This window comes from Chelonia mydas, chromosome 3 (assembly GCF_015237465.2).
Source record: "Chelonia mydas isolate rCheMyd1 chromosome 3, rCheMyd1.pri.v2, whole genome shotgun sequence".
Lineage (NCBI taxonomy): Eukaryota > Metazoa > Chordata > Testudines > Cheloniidae > Chelonia > Chelonia mydas.
Genome location: NC_057851.1, coordinates 108,085,175 through 108,106,423, shown reverse-complemented (window position 1 = coordinate 108,106,423; position 21,249 = coordinate 108,085,175). Strand labels below are relative to the sequence as shown.

The 21,249-nt window shown below is 42.6% G+C and overlaps 1 protein-coding gene across 17 annotated transcripts in view; it reads right to left on the bottom strand.

Annotated features, from left to right (window-relative positions):
* STXBP5 (syntaxin binding protein 5) overlaps positions 1 to 21,249 on the bottom strand; it is a 184,340-nt gene that overhangs the window by 63,903 nt on the left and 99,188 nt on the right. For all 17 annotated transcript variants that reach the window (XR_006289645.1, XM_037894935.2, XM_037894939.2 and 14 more), the window contains 2 exons: positions 3,668 to 3,822; positions 1,605 to 1,677 (listed from right to left, as the gene is read on the bottom strand). Coding sequence is in view for 16 of the 17 variants with exons in the window: in XM_037894935.2 (XP_037750863.1) it covers positions 1,605 to 1,677; positions 3,668 to 3,822 (228 nt within the window). In the remaining variant the exon portion in view is untranslated. The remainder of the gene's footprint in view (positions 1 to 1,604; positions 1,678 to 3,667; positions 3,823 to 21,249) is intronic.

Genomic DNA, 21,249 nt, shown 5'->3' with positions numbered 1-21,249 from the left:
TCAGCACTGCTGACCGGGCCGTTAAAAGTCTGGTTGGTGGCACAGCAGGGCTAAGGGAGGCTCCCTGTCTGCCGTGGCTCAGCGTGGCTCCCGGAAGCTGCGGCATGTTCCCCCTCCAGCTCCTAGCGTAGGGGCAGCCAGGGGGCTCCATGCGCTGCCCCCATCCCAAGCACCAGCTTTGCAGCTCCCACTGGCCAGGAACTGTGGCCATTGGGAACTGCGGGGATGGCCTGCGGACGGGGCAGTGGGCAGAGCTGCCTGGCCGCACCTCCATGTAGGAGCTGAAGGGGTGGACATGTGGCTGCTTCCAGGAGCTATTTGAGGTAAGGGTTGCTGACCCCTTCCAGTGCCCCAACCCCCTGCCCCAGCCCATATCCCCCTCCCGCCCTCCAAACCGCTCGTTCCCAACCTGGAGCACAATCCTACACCCCAAACCTTCACGCCCACCCCAGAGTCTGCAGCCCCAACTGGAGCCCTCACTGCCCCCGCACAACCCAACCCCCTGCCTCAGCCCAGAGCCTCCTCTCGCACTCCAAACCCCTAGCCCAAGCCCAGAGCCCCCTCACACACTCTGAACACCTCATTTCTGGCCCCACTCCAGAACCTGCACTGCCAGTCCAGAGCCCGTACCCACCTCCCACACTCCAGAACCTGCACCGCCAGTCTGGAGCCCCCTCCCCTACTCCAAACCTCTTGGCTCCACCCCCCAGCCTGGAACCCCCTCCTATATCCCAAACACCTCATCCCTGGCCCCACCCCAGAGCCTGCACCCCCAGCCAGAGTCCTCATCCCCTTCCGCACTCCAACCCCCTGAGCCAACCTGGTGAAAATGAGCGAGTGAGTGAGGGTGGGGAGAGTGAGCGACATAGGGAGGCGGGGATGGAGTGAGCAGGGGGTGAGGCCTCAGAGGAGGGGCAGGGCAGGGCAGGGCAGGGCAAGGGTGTTCAGTTTTGTGCGAGTAGAAAGTTGGCAACCCTATTTAAGATAACTATTAATATTAATTATTTGTATTACTATAGCACATAGATGGACCAGGACTCTGGTTTGCTAGACATACAAAAACAGAACAAAAAGGCAATCCTTGTCCAAAGAGTTTACAATCTTAGCAAAATACTAACATGCTAGCAGACTACTGGCTGCTAGGTGCAGGGCATCAAAGAACTTTCTCCAGATGGGCTTAGCATGAATGAAATCACTAAAAGTTCTCTCTTATTAGCTGGAAGACAATAAACTTGGCAGAAATAGAACAATAATTACTCAATTATAAATGTATGCCATGTTACACTTGCCTGCCAGAGAGTAGGCCATACTCATAAGTTCTTTGTGATTATAAAAATATAGAAGTAGAAATTTTTTAAATAAAATCTAGTCCTTAAAACCAAAATGTAGAACAGAAAATTAGATGCTCTTTAAAAAGGATTTGCTTGTCAAGAGTCCATTGGGAGTTTTAGTAAGGCAATAATCTCAAACATAGTTCCAGTAAGTGCCATTAAAAATTATTTTCATTTGCAAGTGGAGCATTGATAGGTGATATCAAATGGATACACAGCGGCCTGCCTTTAAGTAGACACTCCATATACCCGCCATTACCCCTAGATTCTTACCCATTTTGTGCAAGGTCTATAACTACTAAATCCTTTTCTAGAAGAACTACCACAGCATATGGTTCCTGAAAATCTAAAAACAGACAGAAAGGTTACATATTAGTCATTTTAGTTCTCCTAACATATAGTCTCAGCAGTCCACATTGCAGGAGATTGTGTACCACACACTTTACTAGCCATAAGCAATAACACCATTAGAGCATGCACAGGTATTCACAAATCTGTATGTTCAAAATTGAGGTTGTAAAGACCTCATCCACCTATCTTCATTTCCTCTCCCTCTCAATTAAATCCATTTCAAAACACTGAGAAAAGGTGAGAAGGAAGGCGTTTTGATCTGCAAAAGCAGTATTTTCAGAGAACGCCAGTTACTAACAGTAACCTTATTTCCCCTCACAGAATTGATTCTTTGGATCTTCACTGTGAGAGATTAGGAAAATTAAGTGACCTAATTTACAAAAGGAACTGAAGACTGTTCATCTGAAAGGAGCACCAGTGTGGTACCAGAATCTGGAGCATTAAAAGGCAATTCCAGAATTTTAATCTGGAGTAGGCCAGACATTCTGAGCCACGAATGCCTGCCAACTAGGATTTCTGTGGAGAGCAAATGAACCACAATGTTGTAAGTGTGCAATACTTGTTTGGACAGATCTTGTTCTTCCTGGTTGGTCAACTGCACCTCTATCCTTTCAGCTTTTGGCAAAAAGTTTACAGGTAAGACTGAGTGAACAAGATGCAAGTCCCACCACCAAGACATTGAAAATACTGGTCTGCTACAAATATATTGCTAGTACAAAAAGTACTCTTAAATGAACCTTGCTGTGTCTCAATGTCCACCATTGGGACCTCCGAGGTACACCTATACCCAAATTTATGGCTAAGAGTTCACAGTAGTTCAGTATCAGCCTACCACAACTCCAAATCCTCAGCCAGTAATAACTATACTAACAGCTATTTTTATTTAATTAATTAACTAACAAACAACAAGATGAGGAAAACAGAAATGAACCAGCAAGTTCAGTGGTTGCTCCAGCTAATGGAAATAGAGGCACTATAGAAGGATATGTGACGGGGTCTTTTGTAACCATGGTTTAAAACATTTAAATCTGTGGATGACGGACAAACACTGAAGGTTTTACTGCTTTGAACAACTCTGGGTCTTGAGACATGGCAGGTGACTTCCTAGAGTGGGGATGTGCACAAACTTTTCTCCCTTATGAAATTTCATTTCTTTTTCCAATTGCAAGCCCCGGAACAGTCACAAAAATAATGTAATGCTTTCATTTAAAACATCAGTTTGAGTATATCGCTGACTTGCTTCAACAACTCATTTTTACAAGTGATCTCTATTCTGAGCATGTGATATAATATCTAACATTTCAACACTGAAAATTTACCCATTAGATGTACTGACATTCTAATGATCTCCAAAAAGGTATTTCTTCAATGGGTACACTGCATTTCTGACAGACAATAAAGAGATGTATTCTAATGGCCTGAGCACAGAACATAGTACTAGAAACCAATTTCTAATCCCAGAAGAAACACTGTGCTCTCTCTGTCAACTGGGGTAAACTACTTAATCTCTGATGGAGGTTGCCTGCCTGTAAAACATGGATAACTTACTTACCAACCTCACAGGAATGTTACAATAATTAGTAAATATTTATACAATCACTGTAGATTAAAAGGCCTGGTAAGCGCTAATCATTATTAATATTATTTATAACTGTCTTTGCATTGTAATGCATACAGATGTATTTTATAAATGCTTGTATGTATGCACATTTTAATAAATTGTATTATTTTTAAAAGGAGAAAGACACATGTAATTACTAATTCTTTTTCAGAACATTATAATTGATGTTGGGGTTTATTATGAAACCTATTTCACCTTTAAAAGAATGCTGAAACAAAACTTGACAGACAAGAGCTACAACAGATGATATTGTTCCAGTCCTGTCCGTCACAGAGATAATAGTGAGGCAGAAGCAGTAAGGAGTATTCTGGCAGAGTAAAGCTACAAAGAGAATGGGTAAAAGTATAACCTTTACAGAACCTACCATTAGGGTATGGTGTTTCACAGAGGGTTAGAAAATCAACAATAGAATAATCCATTTCTAGCACAGCAGTGCTTTTCCCATGCATGACTGTTAAACAGGGTCTTCTTCCTACGGTATCATATGACAAGCCTCCCGACAGAATGATGAAAGGCTCCCTGGAAATAAAACAGGCATTTATGACTATGAAAGGTATACTGAAAAGGAAAGTGTGATCCGTTTTCCCACTGCCCCATAATATGAGTTGAAGAGGACACAACTAATGGTAGATATATTTTGAGTAACTGGAAATAGCTATCCACACAGTGTGTACTCGGTCTGTAGCTTTGACTACTGATGGAGGTCTGAGTTAAGTGCTACAGCCTGAGCAACTGAAGGGGAATGGATTCTCAGAAACTAACATTTTTTTGGTTTTGTTAACATGTACATAACTTTACTTCCTGACACAGGCTTGGGAGAAGAATTCTCTGCAAAAGACATTGTCTATGTCCTCTCAGTTAATGGCAGAGCCAGTTCAGATGTGCTGTCAAACATCCAGCTGCATGGACACCCCAAATCAGAGGATCCTCTCAGAGACGGGTTGAAATAGTACTATGATGTTTACTGCTTAAGTCTCCTTATTGTGCAATTTGGAGTATGAACTACTTTGTGCTTACAAAGCTCTGTGGTCATAATAGCTTTGAGCCCTTTGGAGTAACAGGATGTCTCCTCTTTTATAGCTGGCCCGCCTGATATACTTCACAGATGTCCCCTTCTTTCCAGTTAACAAAAAACCTTTATCCAACATACCTCTAAATCTCTACAAAAACTCACCTATTCTGAGTGCTTTATCTATTCTGCCCCATAGCACATCACATAAAGCTCGGAGATAGTATACGGATTTGGGTTAGGAATCAGAGACAAAGTTGCACATTGAATCTTATTAGCAGAGTTCAGGACCCTGATCCAATAGTTATGCAGGGAGCCCCAGATTTGCTAGAACCAGCACTGCTTGGGGGGGGCTAAGAATACTTGCACTCCAGTTTTTTTTTTTTAAACTTGCCAGCAAAGACAAGACTTGATATTCTTAATATTTCCTCATAAGAACGGTCATGCTGGGTCAGACCAAAGGTCCATCTAACCCAGTATCCTGTCTTCCAACAGTGGCCAATGCCAGGTGCCCCACAGGGAATGAACAGAACAGGTAATCATCAAGTGATCCATCCTGTTGCCCATTCCCAGCTTCTGGCAAACAGACTACGGACACCATCCCTGCCTATCCTGGCTAATAGCCATTGATGGACCTATCCTCCATGAACTTATCTAGTTCTTTTTTGAAACATGTTAAAAATTAAAAGTGTGGGACAGGAAATCAATTAACCAAAATTGCTGTGTTGAAAGTTAGGCTTAATTGGTGGATAAAATAATGAGCAAACGAGCTACTTTTTTTTTTTTTTGAGGTCCTTAAAAAGATTTTGGGGAAGAAAAATCTAACCAACTGTTAGCTGAGAGATGGGTGAACCAGAGATGGGTGAATCCATCAAGGCTGCATAACACACCCTCTCCTGGGACCTGAGGATTCACTGTGGCAGTTAGCCCTTTGTTGTCCTAATCCTGAGAGATGTCCAGATGAGATCAAAAGTCAGAGAAAGGAATCCAGAGGACACTGCCACCTTCACTGGCTCTGGCTAGATCCCAAACACCACCTGGGATGTAAGGGTTTGGTTCCTGCACCATCCCGCCTCCTTCCCTACTGTGTCATTTTCCTTCCCTACCTTATTTCTTCTCTTTCCATTTATCTTCTGTTTAGTAAGAGTCCGGCTTAGCTAGTAAAGACCGTATATTTTGCAACACTACTGTGAACCTGTGACCAAAGAAGCAATTCAAGACAGTGCCCTAAAACAGCCAGATGCAGGTACCAGTTTGCCAGGACTTGGAATGGCTGATCGGAATGTGTGCTGGGCCTGTTTCTCTCCAGCAGTGAGGCTGCAAGTCAATCAGCCACAGAGATGGAAGTTCAATTTTTGTTGCGCATTTCTTTCCCCTTTTGTGTAAGCTTCTCTTGTTTTGTTTTCTAGGAGTAGGATCAGACTTTAAGAGTAGCAACAGCATCAGCTCCAGCCCATCTCAACTAACTTCTCTTACCCCAAAAGGCCAGTTATCAACATATTTAACACCATCTAAAAAACTTGTTAGAAAAGGATTTTTCTTCTTTCCTCTACTAGCTAAAGGGAATAATATTGTGAAAATAAAAGCCTTGCTTCATACCTTACTTTTCAAAAGCTTTTCCCTCTTTTTCTGTATCTTTAATACATAGTTAAAAATTTTAATGATGTGTTTGCCATAGGACTAAGCAGGCTGAAGTTGCTGTATTCCAATACCCAAAGCCTTTTATAACTGTTTAATGTTGTGCAGTGACAAAGTCACATTAACATCTTTAACTCTCTGGGCCCAGTTAGTCCCTCAAAATTAACAAACAATCAAATCTCAAACCATATGAAGTACTGCTGACCACCCCAGTGGTTAAAAAGACATTTTTCTCCCTTCCATATGGCACCATGTGTTGAACTGTGGAGCTAAGTGCTTTAAGTTTCCCTTCTTCCTAAGTATCATATATGGAGCTCTCTGAGAGGCAGGTCCACGATACTGGACCTGAAATACTAATGGATCTAATGTGGTAGGGTGATGTTGCTAGCTTATATTCACAAAGTATTTCAAAGTACAGCAATATAACTTAATAAGAAGGAGTAAATACTTTTTTTTTTTTTCCATTCTGTAGAATGGAAATAGAACAGCAATGTTCTCATACAATTATGGAACATCAGGTGCTTAATGTAGGTGATAGAAGGTCAAAGAACTTCATTTTGAATGAAATGGAAATGGATTAATTGACTACATAGTAAGTGAATGTGCAAACTGTATTACTTGAGGCAAAGTTATACACACTACATTGAGATATTAGAGTAAATTACATTTACTGAACAGGCCAATGCTGGCAACAAAAAGTTTGTTACAAATAGAAAATAAAAATATTTAACATTTATTTTTAATGTAATGCATAAACATTTTAGAGTGATTTTGAGAGTAAAATCACAGATATTTAGGATTTTCAAACACAATGAGAACAATTTTTCCATTAGAAATGCTGTCAACTCTTTAACTTCAGCACAAACTTTCCACCTGTCTCTGAGGACAGAATATTGTCCAGCCATTCATAATTGAATGACACTAACACATTGTTAGGTATGCTAATCCATAAAAATACTGGCAACACTACTAATTTCAATTTTAGTTAATTTTTTATTGCTTCTTTATAACAATTACGTAGGTGATTAAAAATCCATTTGGTTGTTCCTTGTTATTCACTTCTTTAAAATAATATAGTTAATTCTTAACACAAATATGCAAAGTGGTCTTGAATTATAGAAATATAAAGTAAACCCATTTCTCCAATTGTTTTTATGATTTTTTTTTATTTGAAGTGACACTATCAATTTAAAACTCACACTTTTTAAAAACTTATTGTGAACATCTAAGTTAACTATACTGTAAAAGATGACAAAAATATTTTACTATTTCTCAATTTGTTTTCTTGGTGTATTTGACAGTACAATGTTTAGCCAAGTTTCAATGTTTTACTTGTTTGGGCTTTTCACACAGCTACAGGAGAAAAATAGTTTGAAGATAAAGTATGATTATAAAACCACAAAAATGGCAGCAAGAGTTAAGAGGAAGTAGATACCAGAAACTACTTGTAAGCTATTTCTTAAGTGAACATTTTAAATTTTTGAGTTGACAGTGTCTCTTTATTTAAAGGCCCACAACAAAAACTTGAGTATTGTAAAAACACTCAACTAAATAAATCTACTAATGCTGTCCTCAAGTTGATGATTCAGCTTTTGATGATTGTCTGATTACTTATTATAAAAATGAATAGCTTTTTGAAACAGAGGCAGCTCACCTGATCTAATTCTAGCCATAAATCAGTTTTATACTTATCTGGAGATGGTATAACTATCACGTAAGTTAAATTCCTACTGTTTAATTAACTTTTTTATATGACTGAACAATACAAAGACAAATTAGTTCTGCTTCATGGAAAAACTGACTCCTTCCCCTTGGGAAAGCAGATTATGGACTTTCCATTAAATTACTGGAAAGTGTTTTCACCAATAGTACAATATTTTAAATTTTTACACACACACACACACACACACAGTTTTTTCAAAGCAAATAAGCACAAGTTTACGTTTCCTTCAATAAAATTGCAAGAGTGAAACATAGCTGAATACATACCTAGGCAATGGGATACTTTTTTTTTCTTATTCAACCATCATCAAAATCAGCAGTAATTTTAACACTGGATACAATATGTCCCCGGGAAACATTGAATCACAATAGCTCATGAAAGCTTATGCTCAAATAAATTTGTTAGTCTCTAAGGTGCCACAAGTACTCCTTTTCTTTTTCCGGATACAGACTAACACGGCTGCTACTCTGAAACCTGTCAACACTTTCTTGAAGGAAGGGAGATTGATAGCTTCTCTTACTTCAATATGGCCACTGCTCAAGAAGCCATAGCTTGGATCCACAAAGAGAAAGGCATTGCAGCATGAAACTTTTAGACACTTTGAAAAATCATTGAAATCCAAAAACCCTGGGTTAGGTGCCTAGGCTCCGTACACAATGCATAGGTAGAGATAAGCATCTGAAAATGGGATCCACAAAAACCAGCAAGCCAGGCAGGATGTTGTGTAGGTTAGTCAAAGAGATGCTGATGAGAGGAGTGTGTCCTAAATCCTGTGCCTCTCCCAGAGTTAGATACTTAAGTGAGAGCTGAAGGGAGGCACCTATCTTTGTTTGGGATCCACAGCCAGGAATCCTCTCTTGGAGGCAGACACCTATCCCCTTCTTGCAACAACAGCTTAGATGTCTGCCTCCCTTCGCACAAAACTGCCAGGGTGGGGATAGCTGACAGAAGTGGCCTCCTCTATAACCTTTAGCCCAGTGATTAGAGTACTCACCCAGGGTATGGGAGACCCCAGTTCAACTCCCGCCTCTGCCTGATGAGGAAAAAGGATTTAAATAGGGATTTCTCACCTCTCAAGTGAGTGCCCAAACCACCGGACTATGGAATATTTTGATATGGGTCTCTCTCAGTCTCTCCTGCTGAAGCCATTCCATTCTGTATTAAACAATTACATGCTAATTGGGCTAGAGACAGAGAGAGGATGCCTCTATAGTCCAGTTCTGAGCACGCCTAACGGATCAGGCCACACAGGTGAGATATCCCGCCTATCTTCACCTGGTTTGAAGATCGCACTGTGTCTTAGACATGAGATAGAGTCTGGACATCTGCCTGAGCTAGTAGCATACAGGACCAGAGGCAGAAACTATTACAGCAATAACTAGGGCCCTACCAAATTCACGGTCCATTTTAGTCAATTTCACTGTCATAGGATTTTAAAAATTATAAATTTCATGATTTCAGCTATTTAAATCTGAAATTTCACAGGGTGGAACTGTAGGGGTCCTGACTCAAAAAGGAGTTATGGGGGGGTTGCAAGGTTATTGTAGGGGGGGTTACAGTTCTACTACTCTTACTTCTGCACTGCTGCAGGCAGCGGCACAGCCTTCAGAGCTGGGCAGCTGGAGAGCAGCAGCTGCTGGCCTGGAACCCAGCTCTGAAGGCAGAGCCGCTGCCAGCAGCACCCTTACTTCTGTGCTGCTGCCTGCAGAGCTGGGCCCTCAGTCAGCAGCCACCACTCTCTGGCCACCCAGCTCTGAAGGCGGCAACAGCACAGAAATAAGGGTGGCCTGGTATGGTATTGCCACCCTTACTTCTGCACTGATGCTGGGGGGACTCACTGCCTTCAGAACTGAGCGCCTGGCCAACAGCCACCACTCTCCAGCCACCCAGCTCTGACGGCAGCACAGAAGGAAGGTGGTAATATCACAACCCACCTAAAATAACCTTGTAACCCCCCGCAACTCCTTTTTGGATCAGGACCCCCAGTGTGAGAAACGCTGGTCTCCTCCATGAAATCTGTATAGTATAGGGTAAAAGCACACAAAAGACCAGATTTCATGGTCCGTGACTTATTTTTCATGGCTGTGAATTTGGTAGGGCCCGAGCAATAAGAGATGCTGAATGAATTTCGGCACCAATAGGGTTAGGAGGAGCTAAGTGAGGGTTTTGTGGATCCACAAAATTTAGGTACCTAAATCCCTTTATAAATCTGGCCCACTGACTATCCTACTACCACCCTGTAAACCCAATCTTCCATTTTTGGTTAAGATTATTAAAAACATTGTAGCAAGACATCTTTCACATTAGATATTACAGTGATAAGCTCAGTACAAAAACCTATCTAGAACAGGTTTCAGAAAAACAGCCGTGTTAGTCTGTATTCGCAAAAAGAAAAGGAGTACTTGTGGCACCTTAGAGACTAACCAATTTATTTGAGCATAAGCTTTCGTGAGCTACAGCTCTCTTCATCGGATGCATACTGTGGAAAATACAGAAGATGTTCTCATACATACAAACCATGAAAAAATGGGAGTTTACCACTACAAAAGGTTTTCTCTCCCCCCACCCCACTCTCCTGCTGGTAATAGCTTATCTAAAGTGATCACTCTCCTTACAATGTGTATGATAATCAAACTTTCCAGGACAAATCCAGGTTTTCTTCCCCCCCACCCCACTCTCCTGAATAGCTGTCTCAGAGCTCTGTAACCACGGTCAATGTACCAACCTGGGTATGAGACAGAGAGAATGCAATGGTTGTATTGGTAACTCTCTTCTTGGTGGTGGAGCTGATATCATTAAATCCATCAGCTGCCTTCAATACAGCTGATCATGAGATGATTTTGACTAGTTTGTGGATCAACATGATTACAACCTGTCCTTACAGTGTATTCTCAGAAGGCAGTCGTGAGAAACTCTTCCTCTCTGATAATGTTTGTGTGGAGTTTTGCAGGGGTTTCATCTGGTCTCCTGTCTTGTTCAACATTTATATGGGGCCATTGGGGTGGTTAGTAAGGAGATATGGGCTGCAGTGTTTTTGTATTAAATAGTACATATTAATTGGGCTAGAGACAGAGAGAGGATGCCTCTATAGTCCAGTTCTGAGCACGCCTAACAGATCAGGCCACACAGGTTAGACACGTGTTACCCTGTTATGCTGATGACATTCAGCTTTATATCTAGATTTCATCTGACCTAGCCAAAATAGTTAACAGGCACACACTGTGTCTGGACGAAATTGGTAAAGATGAGAGCTAGATGAGTGATACTTAATACAGGCAAGACTGATCTGATGTTTTGTTTTATTCTAAATAGGTTCTTTTACCATGCTCATTGTCATAGAAACTAAACAACATCCAGTACGACTCATTTAGTAATATGACTAACATCTCACATATGGTTCGTTCTGTTTCTCATCCTCTCTCTGGGGCAGAACTGTCTGTGTGACAAAATATTTTTTCTTAAAATGTTGTCACCTTGCAAGCCTTGCAATGCCCACTGGCTGAGGGCCGACTGTAACACACATCTGGCCTGACACACTACCCCAACTGACACTGTTGTCATAACACGTATATAAAAGGTGTCCTGTAAGGCATCATATGAAAAAAAAAGTTACTACACTTCCGTAACTGTTGTTCTTTGATATGTATTGCACATGTTTCTTTCACGCTTGGTGTGTGCAGCCTACGCAGTCAGAAATTTTTCCCATAGTGGTACCAGTTGCGGCTGCTTGAGCGCCTTGTGCAGCACTTTGCCCCAACATAATGGACCCAACTGCCCCATAGTGTACTCTGTTCCTTCTTGATGGACAACCCCAATGCAGAGAGGCAGGAGCAGGTGTCATGGAATGGACATGTGCAACACATCTGGAAGAACAACAGTTACAGCAGGCCAGTAACCGCTTTTTCTTCGAGTGATTGCACGTGCCCACTCTGCTCTTGGTGACTCACAAGCCATAAAGCAGGTGGAGGATTCGGAGTCTGTGTGTACACAGACTGGAATACAACTCACCCAAATTTAGCATTGTTTCTAGAGTGCTGAGTGATGGCATAATGGGATGTAAATGTGTGGACTGCAAATCAAGCTGCCGCTCTACAAACATCCTGGATAGGGACTTTCACAAGAAACGCTGCCGAGGCTGCTTGTGATCTTGTCAGATGTGCAGGTACTTTGCTTGGTGGGAAAATGCCAGCTAGTTCATAACATACACAAACACGGGATGCTATCCACAACAAAATTCTCTGTGAAGAGTGTGGAAGAACTTTTATTCCTGTCTGCGATGGACATCAATAGTTAAGCTGACATATGGAATTGTTTAGTCCTGTCTATGTAGGACGCCAAAGCCCTTCTCCCTTGTTCATCTCTGTTGAAGTGCGGAGTCAGGTAAACTGTAGGTAAGTAAATGGCCAGCTTAATACAAAATTAGATATTATAGAGAGAATTCTTGGATTACGGTGCAGATACACTTTGTCCTTAAAGGCAATTGTTCAAGGAGGTTCAGATATCAAAGCACGCAGCTCAACCACGCTCCGGGCTGAAGTGATGGCTACCAAAAAAGCCACCTTCATTGATAGATCTAGCAAGGAGCACGTTGCTAAAGGCTCAAACAGAGGCCCCATAAGTTTTGACAAAACTAAATTCAAGTCCCAGGGAGGAACAGGTTATCTTATCTGTAGATATAACATTTCCAGGCTTTTCAAAAGTCTGATTGACGTAGCGCTAGAAAAAATAAAATGGTTGTCCATGTGGGGTCACAAAGCCGATACTGCTGCCAAATGGACCTTGATAGAACTATTTTGCCAAATTTCAATGTTTTAGGTACAATAGATAGTCCAGACTATGGTGGATTGAGGACGGTATTGGCAAAACCCTGAACTGACAAGAGCAAATGGAGAACCACTTACACTTGGAAATGTAAGTACCCCTGGTGGAGGACTTTCTATTTTTTAGCAAAATATCCCAAACTTGCTCCGAGCAAGACTCCTCTCTAGAATTTAGCCATGTAGCCTCCAGGCTGTTAAATGAAGTGCCTGCAGGTTCAGGTGGAGCAGCCAACCATGATTCTGCAAAATTAGCTCTGAGAGTCCAAAGGAAGCGATATTGGAGACTCCACCAACAGATCCAGGAGAGTGAAGAACCAGTGCTGCTGGGGCTACTAGTATAACTTGGCCATTGTCCTGTTTGATCTTTAACTACTCTCTGTGAAAGACTGGAACTGGAGGGAAAAGCGTAGCAGAGCTTGTTCGACCAGGATAGTAGGAAAGCATCTGTGATGGAATATGGACTGCGACCTTGTAGGGAACAAAACTGATGTCATTTCCTATTGGTTTTGTTGTGAACAGATCTCTCTGAGGATTCCCCCACTGCTGGAAAATGAATCTGGCTATATCTGAGTGGAGACTCCACTTGTGGCAACTTGTAAATGATCTGCCTAGGTGGTCTGCAAGCTCATTTTGCACCCACAGAATGTAAGAGGCTTCAAGATTGATTGAACTGGCAACGCAGAAGTCCCTGAGGCAAGCTGCCTCTTGACAAAACAGGGAAGAAAGGGCTCCTCTCTGCCAGTTGAGGTATAACATTGTTCTCATAGAGAACAGCAGCAAACAGGTTTTTCCTTTGACCTGAGATAGGAAAGCCTGACAGCCTAAACAGATAGCCTTTGGCTTCCTGACACTGATGTGTACAGACAGGTCCTGTGAGGACCATAACCCTGAGTTTGGAGGGAACCCAAATGAGCACCGCAACCAAGGGGATATGCATCCATCACCAAGGTCAGTGAAGGCTGAAGGTGGACAAAGGGAATGCCTGCACTTACACTGACCAGGTCTGTCCACCAATCTAGAGAAGTCAGAACGTGAGAGGGCACGTTCAGCACATAGTTCAGAGGGTGATGACTTGGCAAATAAATGGAGGCCAGTCAACTCTGAAGAATCCTGAAACGTCATCTGGCATGCTGGGCTATGTATATGCACTTGGCCATATTCCCCAGGAGCATCATACAGGTTTTTGCTGTTATGACCGGGTGAGCAAGCTGAAATCTGGAACAAGAGATTGAATTGTTTGGAACCATACCTCTGGAAGAAAAGTTCAGCACGAGTAGGGTACAGTACTGCTCCTATAAACTCTATCCTCTGAACTGGACAAAGGGTAGATTTTTCTAAATTGACCAGGAGATCCAGAGCCTTAATGTTGACTGAATGAGACACACACTGGATAGTACCTGAGCCCTGGACCGATGAGGTGGACGAGGCTTTCTTCCAACAACTAGCGGAAGTTACTAGATCACAGGCCCTGGTTCTCATGGGAGACTTCAATCACCCTGATATCTGCTGGGAGAGCAATACAGCGGTGCACAGACAATCCAGGAAGTTTTTGGAAAGGGTAGGGGACAATTTCCTGGTGCAAGTGCTGGAGGAACCAACTAGGGGCAGAGTACTTCTTGACCTGCTGCTCACAAACTGGGAAGAATTAGTAGGGGAAGCAAAAGTGGGTGGGAACCTGGGAGGCAGTGATCATGAGATGGTCGAATTCAGGATCCTGACACAAGGAAGAAAGGAGAGCAGCAGAATATGGATTCTGGACTTCAGAAAAGCAGACTTTGACTCCCTTAGGGAACTGATGGGCAGGATCCCCTGGGAGAATAACACGAGGGGGAAAAGGAGTCCAGGAGAGCTGGCTGTATTTTAAAGAATCCTTATTGAGGTTACAGGAACAAACCATCCCGATGTGCAGAAAGAACAGTAAATATGACAGGTGACCAGCTTGGCTTAACAGTGAAATCCTTGCTGATATTAAACACAAAAAAGAAGCTTACAAGAAGTGGAAGATTGGACAAATGACCAGGGAGGAATATAAAAATATTGCTCAGGCATGCAGGAGTGAAATCCGGAAGGCCAAATCACACTTGGAGTTGCAGCTAGAAAGAGATGTTAAGAGTAACAAGAAGGGTTTCTTCAGGTATGTTAGCAACAAGAAGAAAGTCAAGGAAAGTGTGGGCCCCTTATTGAATGAGGGAGGCAACCTAGTGACAGAGGATGTGGAAAAAGCTAATGTACTCAGTGCTTTTTTTGTCTCTCTTCACGAACAAGGTCAGCTCCCAGACTACTGCACTGGGCAGCACAGCATGGGGAAGAGGTGACCAGCCCTCTGTGGAGAAAGAAGTGGTTCAGGACTATTTAGAAAAGTTGGGTGAGCACAAGTCTATGGGGCTGGATGCGCTGCATCCGAGGATGCTAAAGGAGTTGGCGGATGTGATTGCAGAGCCATTGGCCATTATCTTTGAAAACTCATGGCGATCGGGGGAGGTCCCGAATGACTGGAAAAAGGCTAATGTAGTACCCATCTTTAAAAAAGGGAAGGAGGAGGATCCAGGGAACTACAGGCCAGTTAGCCTCACCTCAGTCCCTGGAAAAATCATGGAGCAGGTCCTCAAGGAATCAATTCTGAAGCACTTAGAGGAGAGGAAAGTGATCAGGAACAGTCAGCATGGATTCACCAAGGGCAAGTCATGCCTGACTAGTCTAATTGCCTTCTATGATGAGATCACTGCTTTCCCCTCATCCACAGAGCCAGTTGACGTGTTGACTTTAGCAAAGCTTTTGATATGGTCTCCCACAGTATTCTTGCCAGCAAGTTAAAGAAGCATGGGTTGGATGAATGGACTATAAGGTGGATAGAAAGCTGGCTAGATCGTCGGGCTCAGCGGGTAGTGATCAATGGCTCCATATCTAGTTGGTAGCCGTATCAAGCGGAGTGTCCCAAGAGTCAGTCCTGGGGCCGGTTTTGTTCAATATCTTCATTAATGATCTGGAGGATGGTGTGGATTGCACCCTCAGCAAGTTTGCAGATGAGACTAAACTGGGAGGAGTGGCAGATACGCTGGAGGGTAGGGATAGGATACAGAGGGACCTAGACAAATTAGAGGATTGGGCCAAAAGAAATCTGAGGTTCAACAAAGACAAGTGCAAAGTCCTACACTTAGGACGGAAGAATCCCATGCACTGCTACAGACGAGGGACTGAACGGCTAGGCAGCAGTTCTGCAGAAAAGGACCTATGGATTACAGTGGACGAGAAGCCAAGAAGGCTAATGGCATTTTGGGATGTATATATAGGGGCACTGCCAGCAGATGGAGGGATGTGATCGTTCTCCTCTGTTCGACATTGGTGAGGCCTCATCTGGAGTAGTGTGTCCAGTTTTGGGCCCCACTCTACAAGAAGGATGTGGAAAAATTTGAAAGTGTCCAGCGGAGGGCAACAAAAATGATTAGGGGACTGGAACACATGACTTATGAGGAGAGGCTGAGGGAACTGGGATTGTTTAGACTGCAGAAGAGAAGAATGAGGGGGGATTTGATAGCTGCTTTCAACTACCTGAAAGGGGGTTCCAAAGAGGATGGCTCTAGACTGTTCTCAGTGGTACCAGATGACAGAACAAGGAGTAATGGTCTCAAGTTGCAGTAGGGGAGGTTTAGGTTGGATATTAGGAGGGTGGTGAAGCACTGGAATGTGTTACCTAGGGAGGTGGTAGAATCTCCTTCCTTTGAGGTTTTTAAGGTCAGGCTTGACAAAACCCTGGCGCAAAACCCTCCCACAGTATTCTTGTCAGCAAGTTAAAGAAGTATGGGCTGGATGAATGCACTATAAGGTGGGCAGAAAGTTGGCTAGGTTGTCGGGCTCAACGGGTAGTGATCAATGGCTCCATGTCTAGTTGGCAGCCGGTGTCAAGTGGAGTGCCCCAGGGGTCGGTCCTAGGGCCGGTTTTGTTGAATATCTTCATAAATGATCTGGAGGAAGGTGTGGATTGCACTCTCAGCAAATTTGCAGATGATACCAAACTGGGAGGAGTGGTAGATACGCTGGAGGGCAGGGATAGGATACAGAGGGACCTAGACAAATTGGAGGATTGGGCCAAAAGAAACCTGATGAGGTTCAATAAGGATAAGTGCAGGGTCCTGCACTTAGGACGGAAGAACCCAATGCACAGCTACAGACTAGGGACCGAATGGCTAGGCAGCAGTTCTGCGGAAAAGGACCTAGGGGTTACAGTGGACGAGAAGCTGGATATGAGTCAGCAGTGTGCCCTTGTTGCCAAAAAGGCCAATGGCATTTTGGGATGTATAAGTAGGGGCATAGCAAGCAGATCGAGGGACGTGATCGTTCCCATCTATTCGACATTGGTGAGGCCTCATCTGGAGTACTGTGTCCAGTTTTGGGCCCCACACTACAAGAAGGACGTGGATAAATTGGAGCGAGTCCAGCGAAGGGCAACAAAAATGATTAGGGGTCTGGAACACGTGACCTATGAGGAGAGGCTGAGGGAACTGGGATTGTTTAGTCTGCAGAAGAGAAGAATGAGGGGGGATTTGATAGCTGCTTTCAACTACCTGAGAGGTGGTTCTAGACTATTCTCAGTGGTAGAAGAGGACAGGACAAGGAGTAATGGTCTCAAGTTGCAGTGGGGGAGGTTTAGGTTGGATATTAGGAAAAACTTTTTCACTAGGAGGGTGGTGAAACACTGGAATGCGTTACCTAGGGAGGTGGTAGAATCTCCTTCCTTGGAAGTTTTTAAGGTCAGGCTTGACAAAGCCCTGGCTGGGATGATTTGATTGGGGATTGGTCCTGCTTTGAGCAGGGGGTTGGACTAGATGACCTCCTGAGGTCCCTTCCAACCCTGATATTCTATGATTCTAGTTGGGGATTGCTCCTGCTTTGAGCAGGCGGTTGGACTAGATGACCTCCTGAGGTCCCTTCCAACCCTGATACTCTATGATTCTGTGATCTCTTACTAGCCAGACATCCAGGTAAGGATAGATTTGTACTCTTAGTCTCCTCAGAAAGGCAGCCACCACTACCATATATTTTGTGAAAAACCAAGTAGCTGCTGACAGGCCAAAAGGCAGCATGGTGAAATGGTAACGAGACTGATTCACTATGAATCCGAGACACTTGTGTGACTTTGATAAATCACCACATGAAAGTAGATTCTTTTTTAAATCAAGGGCTGCATACCAGTCTATAGGATCCAGGGATGGAACAACAGAAGCAAGGGTGACCATGCAAACAAACTGTATTTTTTTAAACATCTGTTGAGTTGGCACAGGTCTAAAATTAGTCTGAGACCTCCCTTTCCTTTCTGGATTAGGAATAAAACCCCTTCCCTCTGACATGCTGGGGAACCTCCTCTGTGTTCTCACCAAAAGGAGAGATTGCATCTCCTGGAGGAGGAACTCCTCTTGAGAGAGTGGTTCCTAAAGAGGGATGGGGAGAGAGGGAGAGGTAGAAACAAATTGGAGGGTATATCTCACTTCAGGAGTGCTTAAAATCCATTGGTCTAAAGTAATCTGGGACCAAGCACTGAGGAAATAGGAAAGATGATTTGCAAACACATATGGGAGATGGGATTTGGAAACATGGAAACTGGCATTGCATCCCCAACCGACCCATCAAAATGTCTGTTTAGCACCCCTCGGGAGTCTAGATGGAGCAGGCATTGATGTAGAAGCAGAAGGAGGTGGTGATCTGTGCCTGTAACTAAGGCTAAGATTTTATCATGGATATTTTTAGTAAAAGTCATAGACAGGTCACAGGCAATAAACAAACAAATATATGCATGTGAGGTACTTTTTTCCAAGCCCCATAGATATGACAGTAATGATAAATATATCTTGACTTTCTGTAAAGGCAAGTTTAATAACCTAAGATTTAAAAAGTTATAATTTTATTATATTTTTGTATTAATAGTGAGAGCTCTCCTTTACATTGCACTCTCAGGTGCTCCTAGAAGATTAGGTGGCTCCAGCCACCATATTAATTCTGCAGCACCATACCTACAGAGGGCGAGGACATGAGCACTCCTTTTGATTAGGGACCTTACTACTGTCATCCATAATTTAATCTTGAGGTGACAAAACTAATGCAATGTGCTCTATATGAGGCTACACCTTAAAGCCACCCAGAAACTGAAGCAGGTGCAAAATGTGGCAGCTGCTTGGTAAGTGGAGTATGTCACTATGAACTTGTGTAGCTGGCACAGCAGGGAGGTTCTGAGCTTGTGTATGAGCCTGACAACTTCTGCTATACACATGAACCTTCACCTGTGTTAGACTATGTCTATACTACAGATCTTACAGCAGCACAGCTGTACTGCTGCAGCCGCACCACTGTAAGGTTTCCCGTGTAGCTGCTCTATGCCGACGGGAGCGAGCGTCTCCTGACGACATAGCGCTGTCCACACTGGCGCTTCTGTTGGTGAAATTTATGTCAGTCAGGGGGGTGTTTTTTTCAACTCCGACCAAGAAAAGTGCTAATGTAGACATAGCCTTAGTTTTCACACTGCTAAAAAGGAAATGAAAAAAAAAATGTACAGTCAAGAAACTTCACCATATTGAAGTTAATTGGTTTTGGTGAAAATGACCAATTTCAAATGGACATTTTACTGTTGTACTGCTACCCACAGAGACTACATACCTCAACATACAATACTATATCTTGATTTGAGCAGAATAACCTGTCATATTATAATGAATGTTGGATGTTGGTACCTGTAGTTTCTGCAGATTTCACTTCTAATGTAAATTTGAGGGTAAATGGGCTGTACTTGGCAGGGTTTCTTGTAAACCAAAATAACTATACAGTTGACAACAGTATCCAGGAAATCCATCAAATATATTTCTACCCCACAATTGACTCAACCAGAGGAGGGGGTGAAGCAATGGATTTAAGGCATTTAAATGACATAGTAGCTCCAATATGAGAAAAAGGGAGTCACAATAAAATGTGCTGCAACAATGTTGAGGTTAGAAAAAGAAGGGTGTCAAAGTAAGACTATTCCAGGTTTGTATTGCATTACTTTGCATATTGTAGTGAATGAAATAAATCAAAGTTTACTACTAAAAGCAGATCCTCACATTGAAATGACAGTGTAATATAATTATGTTTGCTAATTATGCACTTTGAGATATGCAATAATATAAAAATCAAATGTATGATTACATAATTGAGAGCTGTATACAACCTTTTATGAACCATTTTGGAAATTATTTTAGATGCCTGCCAACCAGGTTGGGTAATTACATTTTGCCTCTTGTAGTTTCAATTAGAAATAAGTTTTTCACTTGTGGAATCACTGCTATGGAGGATTACTGGGAGCTGTCAGAAATTTGTGGTTTACTGCAGAAGCGGTTCTACTTCAGAGACAGTTGAAGTGGATCCTTATAAATTTACACATTAATTTTACAAATGATTTTGGCATCTTTTGCTATAAATCACTATATAAACCTATGGAATTACGCGATATTGTTAAAAATTTAATGTAAACTATTAAAGAGGAATCTAGACTATATCATGCAGTTTGGAGCAAGACTACAACAGTATGACTGAGATCACTGAGTAACCTACACCTACACGGTGTTTCTGCTGTGGTTTAATTAATCCATAACGGGTAAGCCCACTCCAAAAATAAGGCAATCAAAGACTTTGTCAAAGCCCCATTGAACATGTAGATGGGTGAAGGACTGGACTATGTGTGGTGCCAGGCCATTACCACTGTATAATTCACTTTTCAGTCTCGGAAGCATTATTATTATAAAGAGGGTAGAAAAAATGTGGATAAAGGCCCTCATTTAAATTTGGATGAAAGACCTTCATTTAGGCCCTCTCCTAAAACACAGTTCTGCAATGGTCAAAAGGTGCAAAAAGCTAAACTTAAGTTACCTCAACCTCTGCACTTCCCAAGTCTTTTAATGTTAAATTATATCTTCAGGGGAGGAACTGAATTTTTGTATTTTGTAGAACCAAACACAGTGTTGGTACTTAACAAAAAAAAAATTTACTGAGCTCCTGAGAGGATAAAAGGTGAATAACAAAGTGAAAAGGAAAGTTGAGTTAAGCCCAGATTTATGTGCCGAATTCTCTACATGTATATTGTACCTGGATATTGTAAAATCTGTATAAGTTACTCTACACACACATGCACACGACCACAGTAACAACTATAAGCCACAGTGGGATGTGCATTAGTAGGCTATTCCTGCATTTCTCTGGTGGTTGAAGTTACAAGGTCCTAAGGAGTGCTCCAATAACCTACTGAACATTCTCATAGCTTATTACTATGTAAGAGAAAGAAGAAGGTCAGTGTGATGACTAATAAAGCAGACTGCATAACAGAATTCCAATACAGATACTGGTTGACACAAATTTATTACTTAATGGATTGTTTAAAGGGGAATGAAAAGAACCTCTAAATTTCCCCCAGTCTAGAGCATCAGAGTTCCTTCACAGCTAGACTTCCATGTGGCTGGACTTTACAAAAATGAGACAAGTCATTTACAATGCACACCTCACTTCTCTACAGAGGAAAAAGGACAGTAAACTATCTAAAGTCCTGCATGCCACAAGGGGCTACAACAGTGGTACCCTCAACTCACCTAACAATATTGTTAATCTATCCAACCACACACTTAGCCCGGCAGAAGATTCTGTCCTATCTCGGGGACTCTCTTTCTGCCCCACCACCCCCACGACCATGACACAGTTCTGCGGTGATCTGGAAGCCTACTTTCGTCATCTCTGACTTAAGG